Consider the following 15,521-nt stretch of genomic DNA (forward strand, 5'->3'; position numbering starts at 1 on the left):
CAGGATTCCTCCAGTTGTTGCCTGTCAACAGTTTGCCAGTGGAATTTGTGATCGCTAAATAGGGATGGAGAAAGGAACCTAGCATAAAGCAACATTTCGTCTGATCAAGATAGCTCAAACACTTAGAACCATAGAAAAATTACAGCACAGGACTAGGCTATTTGGCTCATCTTGTCCATTGCCAGCCCAAGGCCACCCAAGTACCATTTCTAATCCCACTTCCTTGCATCTGGTCCATAGCTCTGTAGTTTAGAGCACTTAACGTGCAGGTCCATGTACTTTTTAAAGAGTTTTGAGTCTTTGCCTCTACCACCTTGGAGTCAATTCTAGACACCCACCACTCTGTTTTTTAAAAAAAAGTTCTTCCTCACGTCCACTCGACACTGACTGCCACTTATCTTGAATCTATATCCCCTGGTATAGAATTTGCCACCAATTTTATCCTGTCCATGCTATCTCTTCCTTTCATAATTTTGTACACCTCTATCAAGTCACCCCCCAGCCACTTTTCTTCCAAGGAAAATAGACTATCCAATCTTTCCAAGGATCACATCAAAGTCATACCTTCATCAACTGCACAGCAATTCTTCTTCCATCAGGCCAATAAATTGCATTCGTTGTGTATATTTAATGTAAAGACATTTCTGAAGGCTTTTCACAACTTGGCAAAAGCATAAGGGGGAAGTGATAGACAAGCAATAATACCACTTGGCTATTAATCCAGAAACTCAGCTAACATTCTGGGGACCTGGCAGATGGTGGATTTCAAATTCAATAAAAAAAATCCAAGAATTTACTGATGAAACCAATATCGATTGTCAGGAAAAACCCATCTGGTTCACTAATGTCCTTTTGGGAAGGAAATCTGCCATCCTTTTCTGGCCTGGCCTACATGTGACTCCAGAGCCACAGCAATGTGGTTGACTCTCAACTACCCTCAGGCAACTAAGGATGAGCAATAAATGCTGGCCAGCCAGCAATGCCCATGTCCCACAAATGAATAAAAAAGGGCATCAAGCCAGCATAAGCAGGAAGGGGAAGAAAACAAAGCATGGTTCCATACAGGTGGCACAGTGGTTAGCACTGCTGCCTCACAGTGCCAGGGTTCAATTCTCATCTTGGGTCAGTGGGTGTGGAGTTTGCACATTTCCTTGTGTCTGCATGGGTTTCCTCCGGATGCTCCTGTTTCCTCCCACTGTCCAATGATGTGCAGGTTAGGTGGGTTGGTCATGTTAAATTGCCCCTTAGGTTGAGGGACTAGCAAGGGTAAATACATGGGGTTATGGTGATATGGCCTGGATAGGATTGTGGTTGGTGCAGACTCGATGGGCTGAATGGCCTCCTACTGCACTGTAGGATTTTATGATTCTACAAAATCAACTTTGGGGAGGTTTTTAAACGTAGCGAGAAGAACAGGAAAAGTTCCAGCTTTTTCATGCAAAAGTGATTATCAATATCCATTGATAAAATGATTTTGATTTCAAGCAAAATAACTTTGGGTAGATCAGAGGGATAGAAAAGTGTTGACACTAGAGAAATGAGTAGAGGCATGATGGTGATATTGATTGGAAACCATTTGATTATAAAATGTGTATTACTGATTCAGTCTCCTGTTATACATCTCTCCTGATTTTTATTCCTATTGCAATTAAAATTACTCCAAAACACCAGCTTTGTGTGAAATATGTCATGGAAAAGCAATGTTTTAAACCAAGATGAGTGGCAGATCTGATGACTTAAAGAATGGGAGATTCTAATGTGCTGTGCTACGGACTGAGTGTGATGGACTAAAGCCACGACGGACAATTGAAATTTGAAACTAAATCTTTACTCTGATGTAACTTTATCTCAGCGTAGATGATAAACTGGCAGTTATTATTGCATTCAATTTGATGCTTTTCTCCATTTGAAGCATGATGGGACCTTGCATGACCTGGTAGGTAGTTCACTATCGCTTATTACGTGCTGCTATCAAAGAGGAACTTGGCCTTCCTTGTAATTTTGCAGCTCCATCCTCACGTTCAATTTATCCCAAATTAGAAAGCACCTTCTCAGCCCAATGAGGTTTGTTAAAAATATACTCATGCATTACCAGAAATGACTGTTAGATGATTTAATAAGATGAACATTGTCCTCTGTTATGTATGTGGAACGTAGCCCATTTAAGAGGATGGGTCAGGTGACTTGCCTGGGAAACAGCCCCTACAGCCAGTGGAGGGATGGAGTGCAAGGAGTACAATTCATCATCAAACCCTGTTGTTCCTGTGGCTTGCTTTCTGCGTGACGACTTTGGCATTAACCCACCACCACCCCAGTAATCTCAGATTTAACAGTTATGATCTTACGTGTATGCTTGAAATTGCAGAATTAAAAATACTGAAATTTACACAATCGGCACATCTTCCAATTCTGCCAGTGGCGACCCTGTGGGTTCCTGAATGGCGAGAGTGCAAATAATGGGAAACCCAGTTGACAACAATGTGGGTAGAAGATTCCATCTCTGGCCAATGGGTGAGCCACCTCTATCGCCACCATACATAGTGGTGGGGGGGGATGACAAATCCAGCACAGTGTCTTCACCTGCTATGTTCTGGAGTGTTACATCAAAAGGACAAAGTTTGATTATTTATTTCATTTAAATAATAATACCTACCCAAGGTCCAAGAGTTTCCGCCTTGCCTTTTTATCAAGGCCTATAGTAGGACTTGCTGGCTCTGCTGGACTTGTTTCTTTGCTCTCCTCTGAACCTACAATTACACAAATGCATGCAAAATGATCAAATATTAGGATACTATAACTACAACCAAAGTCAGTCACTTACCATCCCTTTCCCACCACTGCCAATGGTTTTATTGGCCAGGATTCTCATGGCCAGTGGGAATGGAGGATTTGGCACTCAACCAAAACTCAATTCACTGCAGCAGGACTGGAGAATCCCAGCCACAGGCACAGTGGGAAAATTCAGGCAATGATTTACTTCCTGCTTCCAGAACTATTAATACCTAACAAGGAAAATAACTTGGCGTATGATCGCTTTATTGCTTCTGCTTTCAGTGAATTCTATACATTCCAGAGTTAATTAGACGAGACAATCGGAGGGATTTTACAATTGTTTTTGTAGGTGTTATTAGGTGGGAAGAGTGGATGAAAGCAGAAATAAAAAGTAAGTGAAAGCAGAATCATCACAGGGAAATGTCTTCCACACACACACACACACACACACAAATGGGACACCCTCTTCCCCCAGGGAAACCCCTCAGGAACACAAGGCCACCTACTTGGGGATCTGCCTCCCAATGGATGGTGTCCCCCCCCCCCCCCCCCCCCCATGGGAAGTGCTAAAGGCACTTTCCATGGGGGGGAATCCTCACATGGAGCAGGAGTAATATATTGTGGAATTCCTCCAAATGTTTTTAAGTGAATGCCAGTGGTGTTCCCAACAGGAACCCATTGCATGGTGGACAGGGACAATCTTGGCATGAAAGCCTTTTGGGAATTCCCATTGGATTCCCTGTGCCTTCAGCTTCCTGACCCACTGAAAACGGGATGAAAAATCACACCCCCAAATATATAAAAATATGCTGCATCTTAGCTGGACTGCACAGTTCCCTGTTTCTGACATTTTATATTCTCAATCATCAGTGTTATGCTGTGATGTTTTTTTAACAATGGTGTGTGATTGCTAAATTAATCAGTAGTTTTTCACTCTCAGGACCGGAATGCTGAATTCAGAAGCAATTTGAATGGTGCTATTTTACCATAACTCTTCAATTGACTGACTGAAATTTCAAAGCTTTTACTCATAACACATGGAAATGATTATCATTTCATCTTGAGCTGGGCTATGGTTCAGATTTATTGAACAGATCCAGCAATCAATCCAGAAAGTGCTGGAAGGTAAACAAAAACATGACTTTACGTGGGTGAGGATTGAGGCTACACACACACATCCATATGAACATTCAACTGTGGCCACAAGTCTGAACTACCCAGGGAAGAGTCAAGTTTAGTTTATTTATTATCATCATCAGAAGTAGGTTTACATTGAAACTGCAATGAAATTGTGAAAATCTCCACACTCTGGTGCCTGTTCAGGTACACTGAAGGAGAATTTAGCATAGCCAATGCACCTAACCACCTCTTTCAGAATGTGGGAGGAAACTGAAGCACGTGGAGGAAACCCATGCAGACACAGGGAGAATGTGTGGACTCCACACAGACAGTGATCCAAACTGGGATAGAACCCAGGTCCATGGCACTACAAGGCAGCAGTGCTAACCACTGTAACATCATTGACTGGTCAACTGAGACATGTTCATGGCCAAAGGAAGATATGCCATGCTCTTTAATTTGAAATTGCTTAGGTAGAGCAGGTGAATGCCAACTTTGGCTGTCAAACTAGAAGCTGGTGAAATTGTGCAGCAGTAATATGATGATGAGAGATTAGTTATTGCACCCAGAAACAATGTCCCAAACCAATAAAAGTTTATAGTGTGTACTTTTGTAATCTTCTTCACTGATGTGGTCTGGATTGCACTTTTTGTAATGTCCCATGACATGAACAGTTGTATAATGAGCCCCTTGTGCTCCCTCCTCCCAATCCTTCCAGGTGTGTGAGGCTTTCTGCCTCATAGCAAACTTTCTGTATTTAAATAGCATACTGTTTCTATTCTTAGAATCCCAACATAGGATCGCCATGCTGCAGAATGAAGCCATTTGGCCCATCTAGTCTGCACCTACTCAACCAGAGCATCTTACCAAGGCCCTATCCCTGCAACCCCATGTATTTATCCCATTAATCACCCTAATCTACATGTCTTGGGGCACTAAGAGGCAATTTAGCATGGCAAATTCACCTAACCTGCGTATCTTTGGACTGTGGGAGTAATCTGGAGCACCCAGAGGAAACCCACACAGACACGGGGATAATGTGCAAACTCCACACAGACAGTGACCCAAGGCTGGAATTGAACCTGGATCTCTGGCACTGAGGTAGCAGTGCCAACCACTGCACCACTCTTCTGCCAAAGTGGACAAGTTCACATTTTCCCTCATTATAATCCATCTGCCAATTTCTTTGCCCACTCATTTAACCTGTCTGTATCCCTTCAGGCTCATTGCCTCCTCTTCACAACTTACTTTCCTACCTATCTTGGTGTCATTGGCAAATTTAGTGACCGTCCATCTGTTTCTCTCATCCAAGTAATTGAGATGGCGTGGGGAAGAAAACGCAGCTCACTATTTAACCTTAGGAAGTTTACAGCCACCACAGCTTCTGACTTGACCCAGCATCAGCTGACATATACTTTCCAACAGGCTTCACGGGGTAGCGTCAAGGAGCCAGAATTCTGGCCGTTTAGCTCTATTCCTGCCCAATAACTGTGGTGCCCTGTTACTATCACAGCTGAGATCAGTTACCTCACACAGGCTGAAGAAAGCAGCTGAGCATTCCTCATCCACATGGCTCAATGCTCGGGCAGTGGCCTTTTGAGCTGTGCCATAGGGGAGCTCTGATTTCTATTAGCTTAATGCAAATAACATTTCACATAATTGCTTGTGAAGGTAACATTTACTTTTCACTTATTATTTTTTCCCAGTCGCTTTTGATTACATCCAAGGCAGATAAACTCTACAATTGCACAGCTGACAAATCACTGCAAATTACTCTGACACTAAAAACTCTCTCCCCTTGCCCCTGAGGTGGCATGGTAGTGCAGTGGTTAGCACTGCTACCTCACAGCGCCAGGGTCCTGGGTTCAATTCCTGGCTTGGGTCGTTGTCTGCTGGAGTTTGCACGTTCACCCCATTTTGGGCGCTCCGGATTCCTCCGAAAGACATGCTGGTTAGGTGCACTGGCCATGCTAAATTCTCCCTCGGTGTACCCAAACAGATGCCGGAGTGTGGCGATAAGGGGATTTTCATAGTAACTTCATTGTAGTATTAATGTAAACAGACTTGTGATAAACTAATTTCTCCATTTAAAAAGTTTTCCATTGTCATTGAAATAGAATGAATACCTGGTTTTCCAATTCCAAATGCTAGGGGCAGATTTTCCAAATTGAGAGGAAATCCCAATGGTGGGATTTAAATTGGGTCAATTGGTGGCAAAATACCTTCAAGGATCTCTCTCTCTGTCTGCAGCCAGTGAGTGCCCAGCAGATGGGGGAGCTGACCAACAGCAGGTGGTGGGCAGGAGGAACTTCTGGCATGCCAAAGGAAAGCACCATATTTAATGGGCAGTCAGCGGTCTTCATACATGCTTATAACAAGGGCACAATTTGAATGAACTTGATTAGAAACTGAGCATAATGGAAGCAGCCAGTCAACAAAAATCATTGCCTCTGAGTATGTCAAATCTTTATTACAAAGGTGAAAATGAATGATCTTTTTACAATAATGAGGATTGTATCATTGTATCATTGTCGGGGAGGCCCCAGGCTTGGGTAGAAGGTTAGAATTACACTCCATCCAGTTTTACCTTCCATTGACCTCAGTAAAATTGGACCTGGTATAAAACCACCACTGATCCTGTCAGCTTTCCAGCAAATGGATGGGTTAGGTTAAAATTGTCTGCCTGCGCTTGCCAACATTTACATATATATTTCTAAGGGCTTTGTGTCAGTGTTTGAACTTTGCATCTTTCCTCAAGGCCACTCAAGTAATTGCTAGGATACATGCAAGAACAGATCAGGACAACTTTCACTGCCAGGCATTCACAGCAATGTTGCTAAGGTAGAGAACTCAAGCTTAAAGTTTTTTTTAAAGTTTATTTATTAGTGTCACAAGTAGGCTTATATGAATGCTGCAATGAAGTTACTGTGAAAATCCCCTAGTCGCCACACTCCGGCACCTGTTCGGGTACACTGAGGGAGAACTTAGCATGGCCAATGCATCTAACAGCACGTCTTTCCAACTGTGGGAGGAAACTGGAGCATCTGGAGGAAATCCACACAGATAGGAGGAGAATGTGCAGACTCCACACCAACAGTGACCCAAACTGGGAATCGAACTCAGGTCCCTGGTGCTGTGAAGCAGCACTGCTAATGACTATGCCACTGTGTCTGAGGATCTAGATGTGCTTCCACTCTTGTCCACAGTCCTGCACACTGGTACCACTTGTATAAATTAAGCCATTAACTTTGGGGGTGATTCGCTAGCCTCATCCATACAGGTACAAATCGTGATGGCCAGAGATGTTGCAAGAACCACTTTTCCGTTTGTGGAGGCCAGTAGTGATTCCCGTCGGCTTTCCATTGCACTGATGGGTGGATGAATCCCAGAAACCGGGTGAATATGACTAAAACCTAAAATGGCATATTTAAATAGCGTTTAAACCTGGTTCATGCCCACTGTCATTGGGCGAGGCAAATTGCAAGGGAGGACTTTTATAAACATTGCGATTAAGAACAGTGGAGGAGGAGGGGTACTTCAGAGGCATTCATCCACGAAGGGAAAAATAAATAAACAAAGCTGGGACACGCTGTGTAAAAACCATTAAACTGTCAATCAAAGGCTAATTAAAAGTACTGGACCATGAAATTGAATGAAAACAAAGGTTTGTATTTGATTTCAAAGGGCTTCTATGTTTGGGAATGGATTTCAATGGACTCCAAAGGTTGGCAATAGATTTCAGCTTTCTAGGAAGGCTCAGACATTTGAAAAAATGCAGTATTATAGAAATAGGGCCTATGAGCAGCTGTTGGGAATGAAATCCTCCTCCCACCTCTCCACACCCCCCCCCCCACCCAGTGAAAGTTAATTCTCCTGTGAGCCAGAAAATTTCAAAGGGGTCTTCTGACACCTGCAGCTTCGTAAAGAGAAAGGGAAAGTCCTCCTGCAGAATGAAGTGCTGCTGTGATTTGGAAGCCTTCCCGTTGTCCAAGGGGGCAAGATTAAATTGAGCAGGCCACTTTAAGGTACACAGACAAGAAAGATGATTTTGATCAGAGCGATGCCTGAACTCACTCTGTCAAGAGTGATCTTTAGGTTCCCCAGAGCTGGAAGGGGCAGTCCAGCCATGAGACCTTCATCCCAGGAGAGACAACCTGAAGTCAACCCCTTACCCCCAGCACAAGCACCCCTAAGCCCCAGGTTCTTTGGGTGGCCCTCCTCCTCCAGCCTGGCGTGGCAGAGGGACATTGCAATTAGCTCTTTGACCTACTTCAGATCCAGCATGCTATGTCCATGGTTCTCAGAGCCATCACCAAAGCCTGCCGGGTGCAGTACCAGTTGGCGAGAGGCAGTGCAGTGCATCGCCAGAGGGGTTTGAATCAGGCTTCAAGCCCACTAATTACATTTAAACAAGGGTTTTGCATAATTATCAGGTTGCCACCTGTTCTAGGTGAGGCATACTGGGTGAATGGCGATGGGTTTGCCACCTGGCAGGAATCTCAATTTAGCCCAACGCCCAATTCAGTGAGCTACCAGGATTCCTACCAGCAGTGAACAGGGCCGCCTAGGTCATTTTTTGGGAGAATTCTGCTTTTTGTTTTTAACTGCATAATGTGTTGTACCAAATTCAGTCCAAATGTAAAAACGAAAGCATCTCAGTAATACAAATGATTAAAAAAAATTAACGGCACCTTCACTGTGTTTTTCCGTTCTTCTCTCTCTCCTCATATAAACCGGAGAGGTGTCGGAGCTGTGGCAGGATTTGGAGGGAGAGCTGGTAGGAGTCAAGCCCAGCGCTTCCTGGGAGGAAGCATCAGTCAGAGTCTGGTAACGTGTCATTGCCATTGATGCTTGTTCCCCTTCTTCTAACGTTCTCCTCACGATGTTGACATCGAAGGAGAAGGAGGCGGCTCGATGTGAGGGAGATGCTGAGGAGATAGCAGATTCTGAAGATGGGGAAGAGCCCCGCAGTGAGGAATGTAAAGGAGATCTCATACCGTGAAGTGGGCTTCCATAACTATCTGCAGCCTAAAATGTGAAAAGCAAAGCAATACAGAGGATAAGCAAAGTGAAATCATTCTGGATAACTTGTTTTAAAAAAAACTAAATGCTATTTAGCATTTAAAACCCATTGCTTGGATGCCATTCCGTCTACACGTATTTTTTTTAATCCATTTGTGGGAATGGGTGTTGCCGGCTGGTCAACATTTATTACCCATCCCTAGTTGCTTTTGGATTGATGCAACTAGGTTTGCTGGGCCATTTCAGAGGTTAGCTGAGAATCAACCACCATGCTCTGGAGTCACATGTAGACCCCAAGTAAGTATGTCAGAATTCCTTCCCGAAAGGATATTAGTAAACCAGGTGGGTTTTTCTGACAATCGACAATGGTTTCATGGTCGAAATTAAGAATTAAGTAGATTCTTAATTCCAGATTTTTTTTCCTACTAAATTCAAATTCCACTATCTGCCGTGGCAGGATTTGAACCCGGGTCTCCAGAACATTCGCTGAGGTTCTGGATTAATAATTTAGTGATAATACCATTAGGCCATTGCCTGCACTGTCTCATTATCTCTACTTTTTTATTGTCTTGCTCGACTCTTGATTGAAGATTTAGAATCTCGTTGGATTATTATTCCCTGTGCACATGTCACCATCTCACCCAAAAGCCCATTCTTCACTTATGAATCTAAGTAGTGACTGGTGGGAGGCTGCTTAATCATCATGGTAGGTATCATTGCCTAGTCTAGTGCTATCCTCATATTATATTCCTGCGCACCATTTTCCAGTAGAGCTCACTTAGCACCCAGTCAGAAGGTGTTAAAATACCACTGCTACTTACTGACCAACAAAGATCAGCTAATTCGGCATGACTTAGAATGGAACCTGGGATTTGCTAGATGTAGATAGAATCTTAGTCATATTTAGCATGAAAACAGGCCCTTCGGCCTACCTTGCTTATGCTGACCAGGTTTCCTAACTGAATTATTGCCTTTTGCCTGTGTTTGGCCCAATCTCTCTAAACCTTTCCTATCCATGTACCTGTCCAAATGTCTTTTGAATGTTGTAATTGTATCTGCCTTAACCACCTCTGGCAGCTCATTCTATATACAGACCACCCTCTTTCCCTTCTCATCTTAAACCTATACCCTCTAGTTTTGGACTTCCCTACCTGAGGGAAAAATACCTTGGCTATTCACCTTATCTATGCATCTCATGATTTTATCAACCTCCATAAGATCACCCCCCCATCCTCCAAGGAAAAATGTCCTAGCCTATCCAGCCTCTTATCATTTCAAACCTTACAGTTGCAGTAACATCCTTGCAAATCTTTTTTGCACCCTTTCCAGTTTAATAACATCCTTCCTATAGCAGGATACCACAATTTGTACACAGAACTCCAAATGTGGCCTTACCAATGTCTTGTACATTGTAACATAACGTCCCAAAATGTGCTGACCAATGAAAGCAAATGTGTCAAATGTCTTCTTCACCACTTTGTCTATCTGTAACGCCACTTTCACAGCTCAACTTTAACCCTGCTTTTGCTAATTGATCCATGCTGGGGCAGGGGGGGTGCCTTTGGTACTACAGTGAAAAACAAAGATCACCCACCTTTCTTTCCAGGCTGTCGTCTCCCTCTGTGGAGCTTATACTATCGCGTAGTCGTGACCTGGACGGTCGCTGTCGTCTTGCCTTCACAGACAGCTGGGCCCGAGCCTTCTGCAAGCTGCTGTCAAGTCTTTCAGTCTCTGGTATCGCCTCATTAAAATCTGCAGGAACATCAAATGTTGATCAGAACAGCGTTGGTGGTGAGATGAACATTCATTCAAAGTTATCCACAGGGAATGAAGTCCAGAATGTATACAAATCAATCAATTATGAAATATAAATGTTGGACCCATGATGGCCTTTGACCTGACAGCAGGAACAGGTAGGAAGATTTGTAATTACTTGAGAATGTTTGGAGAATCTGTAATTGTTTTTAATATTTGGCCATCGTAAATTACCCCTTAGTGTCGGGGGATTAGCAAGGTAAATAGGTGGGGTTACGGAATAGGGCTTGGGTGGAATGGTTATCAATGTAGGCTTGATGGGCCAAATGACCTCCTCCTGCTCTGCAGGCATTCTGTTGTTCTATGAAGCTATGATTTGGAAAGGACTTTTAAGAATCTATCATTTGTAAAAGGATCAATTGTAATTTTTGCTTAATAAGAAATACTGGTCCTTGTGACCAGGCAACCCTTGACCTGGAAGCAGTAGCAACAAGAAAGAAGTTCAAATTGTGAGCCATATGGTGCACAGACAGAAAGAGATGCTGAAACGGAAGTGGTGGAGAGGAAAGTTGGAAAGCTTTCAAAAGAAATTCTCCCTACCAGGGAGATGACTCCAGCAAAACCTTGTTTGTGTAGAAGCTGCAGAGAATTGGCCATGTCCCTGAAGGAAAGGAACTTTGTTGGGCAAAATACATGGCTGAAACTGGAACTGGAACCCTAAAGGCAGAGTGGATTGCATACTAAGTCAATGAAAACGTGCAGTATTTTCCAGCTCTACCTCCCAGGATCTTCTGGCCCTGCTGAAGGTCACCTCCACTGTGAGTTCCCAGCAGTGAGGCAGGTGAGTTATGCAAAATGATGCAACTTTGGCAGGTTTGTAAGATCCCACTGGCATCCAATAGCGAGCTGCTTCCGTTGGTGGAAGGCACGCCAGAAGGGTGGAGGGGGCAGAAAGTCCTAGCCATGGTCTTTGCTTTGTCTGCTATTCCAAGTGTAATATAAGGTTTGTACCAAATGTCATTTTCTTGTTATCTTATATTTAATTCTCATTGAATCTGATCTGTGTTAAACTAAAAGTTACATAAAAGCTGTAAACCTCCAACCTCATCCATGGTTGGGATTCTCCAGTGTCACTGTAATGAATGGAGTCTTGGCTGACCACCAATTCTTCATTGTCGCTGGCAGCAGGGCGGGTACGGATGAGGTTGGAGAATCACACCCAAAGTGACATTTTGTTAGTAATACCTTCATTTGGGAGTCCTTCTGTAAAGTTAGTGAGGTTTGGATTATAAATCCTCAGTGTTTATAGAGGATTACAAAATTTATTTATTTACCATCACAAGTAAGTTTACATTGCAATGAAGTTACTGTGAAAATCTCGTCGCCATACTTCGGCAAATGTTCAGGGACACTGGGGGAGAATTTAGCACGGCCAATGTACCTAACCAGCATGTCTTTCGGACTGTAGGAGGAAACCCATGCAGGCATGGGGAGAATGTGCAGACTCCACACAGATAGCGACCGAAGCAGAGAATCGAATCTGGGTCCCTGGCACTGTAGGCAGCACTGAACCACCATGAAAACTAGAATTAAGCTGAAATGTTACTGCAAACCATATAGGAGTTGCTTTCCATTCAAATGTTGGAAGGTATTTAGTACCATAGTTACCAAACTAACAGATTTAAAGATCCATGGCACAATTATTTCAATGAACAGTTTTGTTAAAAAAAAGATCGTAAATAGTGTTGGACTTTTTCAGGAAATCAATTGTTTCAGGAACGTCATTCAAGGAAGGGAACTAAAGACTTCTCCAAAACCTGGCATTCATAGGATCCAGTCCAAAAAAAATTCCCTATATTACAATGGTGACTACATTTCTAAAACGTTTCATTGTGGCCGTAATATACTTTGGGAAGTGCTGAGGTTGTGAAAGGTCTGTATAGCAATAGAAATCTTTAGTTTCTTGTTTATGTGGTACTGTAAACTTCTTTGAAGTAGAGTTGAACAATAAATGCTAGCTTTGCTCAGATCCCAATCAAAAAAAAATCTTGTTACCCAGATTTCATTGAGAATGTTTCCAGTCTGACCAATTAAGGGACAGACTATTGTTTACTATTTGTTGGGAAGGCAATGACATCATGATGTTAACACTGGACTAGTAATCCAGAGACCCAGAGTAATGCTCTGGGGATCCGGTTTTGAATCCCACACAGTAGATGGTGTAACTTGAGTCCTGCAATTGAAAATCTAATGATGACCATTGTCGATTGTCATATATCTGGTTCCCTAAAGTCCTTTAGGGAAGGAAATCTGCTGTCCTTGCCTGGTCTGGCCTACATGTGACTCCAGGCCCACAGTAATTTTAACTGCCCCCTGAAATGGCTGATGAAGGGGCAATTAGGGATGGGCAACAAATGCTGACCCAACCAGTGATGCCCACATCCCATGAAAGGATTTTTTTAAAAAAAAACCCTGTTCGCAGAGGTTCCAGAACACGCCTGGTGGACACTGAGCTGAGATGACTTTCTAATTACCTCAAGTCCCATGTAAAGTCTATGGATGAATGTAATGAATAATGAGTTCTGTTGGCTGGCTGCAGACCAATAAATTCCACCCAATCTGTTTCCGAAGAGGATAAGATGCTTTGACACTAAAGCAAGCAATATTAGGATAAACACCTTAGGAATAAACTAATGACATTAAAAGATCCTTGCAGCACTCAAATTATTAATATCACAGAAATATACCCACAAGAGAAAGATAGACAAGAGATTGAGCTAAGAGGACGCACAATGATTCACGCAGATATAAATGTCAAGCTAAATAGAGGACAGCGATCATTTATAAGGGCTGACATAACAGCAACTCAAAAAAGAATGAACGGACACAATTTATGTGAGGAGTTAGCAAAGATGAGAGCTCCATAATAAAAAAAAAGATTGCTTCAAGTTACTAGCTCAAGGTTGAGAGTACACCTGTGCAATTCTAATAACTGCAAAGCCACACATGATTACGGAGCCTCTCACAAGCTAAGCTTGGAATGGGATGGGAACTTAGGGGCAAAACTGTTTGACAGCTGATCCATGCCCTAAGATGAATCAATGCGTTCAGGACAAGAGGGAAGTAAGAAGCAAAAGGAAGCAAAGCAATATTTGCAGCAGGAAGAGGGGCAAGTAACACTATTTATTAGTGCCACGAGTACGTTTACATTAACACTGCAAAAAAGTTACTGTGAAAATCCCCTAGTCGCCACACGCTGGCACCTGTTTGGGTACACTGAGGGAAAGTTTAGCATGTCCAATGCATCTAACCAGCACGTCTTTGGAACGTGGGAGGAAACTGGAGCACCCAGAGGAAACCCAGACACAGGGAGAATGTGCAGACTCTGCACAGACAGCAAGCCAAGCCGGGAATTGGACCCAGGTCCCTGGCCCTATGAGGCAGCGGTGCTAACCACTTTTTGTGGAGCGCACATCTAGATTTAATAAAGAACACGTGAATACAAAGAGCAAGGACATAAAACTGCAGCCTGGCTGGTTGATCTTCAAGTTGTAAGAATGCTAGACCATCCTTCAATTGATTCTATGGAAGAGTATCCAGTTCTCTCTTGAACTGGATGAAAAACATGCACAACATGCGATCAAAATGTCATATATGACAACCAATACTCCATAAGAGTATTTTTTTCAATAAAATAATCCATTACATATTGTATCATTGTAAAACAATTCAAATAAGTTATATTGTGTTCAATAGTTGACATTTAATACAGCACAATAGGCAAATTCAGCGTGGCCTTGTGCGTTTTGAAGTAAAGCCCCGCATCAGTTTATAATTTAGTCATTATTACAATCAGAGACTTGCTGTCACTTGATTATAGGTCACAGATGGATGATTAATGAGCAGACCATGGAGCTAATAGGTTAAAAGCTGCCTTCAATCACTGGGATTTCAAAAAAGAATTTAGTGAAACAGCTTGCTCCTATTAGAAATAATGGAGACTCTTTGGCCTCAAAAAGAATAATCCGTACAGGTCACTCCTGAGAGCAGCAGCTACAGAAAATTCACTGCAGCCGTTCTTTGCAAATAACATAGCTAGAAATAGCTAATGTGACTGCTATCTTCAAGAAAGGGCAGAAGGTACGAACCAGTCTAGCTGTCGACAGTGAAAGACATCAATGGAGAGAACATTTCAGCTCACAAAAAAAAGGCCACACTCAATACATTTGGTAGAATGATTTAAAGATACAACTAAACGAGTGGATGAAGAGAAAAGCTCTTTGACATTATATGAAAGCTGAGACGTACAATCGTAGAATCCCTACTGTGCAGAAGGAGGCCAGTTGGCCCATCAAGCCTGCATCAATAACAATCCCACCCAGGCCCTATCCCATTAGCTCATGTATTTACCCTGCTAGTCCCCCTGAAATAGAGGGGCAATTGAGCATGGCCAATCCACCTAACCTTTGGACTATGAGAAGAAACCAGAGCACCTGGAGGAAACCCACGCAGACACGGGGAGAATGCGCAAACTCCACACAGACAGTGACCCGAGGCCAGAATCGAACCTGGGGCCCTGGCACTGTGACGTAGCAGTGCTAGCCACTGTGCCAAAGAGCCTTTCCTTTGTTATTATTCTTAAAAGAGAGACCAGAAAATAGGGATGGGGTGGATTGGGAATTGTGAGGAGCAACGGCTAGAGGGCTGTTTTCTGTTGTCAGTGTAACTGTGACAAATCCCTGGAGCGACACAGTGGGCTGCACCCAGCAGCACCCCGGTGGTTCCCTCCACTGTGTTTCCAGGGTTCGACTCCCACTGGAATAAAAATCCAATGATGCGGGGCCACTTTATCC

The 15,521-nt window shown here is 43.2% G+C and overlaps 1 protein-coding gene across 1 annotated transcript in view; it reads right to left on the reverse strand.

Annotated features, from left to right (window-relative positions):
• samd14 (sterile alpha motif domain containing 14) overlaps positions 1-15,521 on the reverse strand; it is a 119,501-nt gene that overhangs the window by 64,218 nt on the left and 39,762 nt on the right. The window contains exons 2-4 of the mRNA XM_080213368.1: positions 10,508-10,665; positions 8,583-8,919; positions 2,654-2,747 (exon numbers count right to left, since the gene is read on the reverse strand). Of these exons, the coding sequence (XP_080069494.1) occupies positions 2,654-2,747; positions 8,583-8,919; positions 10,508-10,665 (589 nt within the window). The remainder of the gene's footprint in view (positions 1-2,653; positions 2,748-8,582; positions 8,920-10,507; positions 10,666-15,521) is intronic.

The sequence above is a fragment of the Carcharhinus amblyrhynchos genome, chromosome 27 (assembly GCF_965287045.1).
Source record: "Carcharhinus amblyrhynchos chromosome 27, sCarAmb.v2.hapA, whole genome shotgun sequence".
Lineage (NCBI taxonomy): Eukaryota > Metazoa > Chordata > Chondrichthyes > Carcharhiniformes > Carcharhinidae > Carcharhinus > Carcharhinus amblyrhynchos.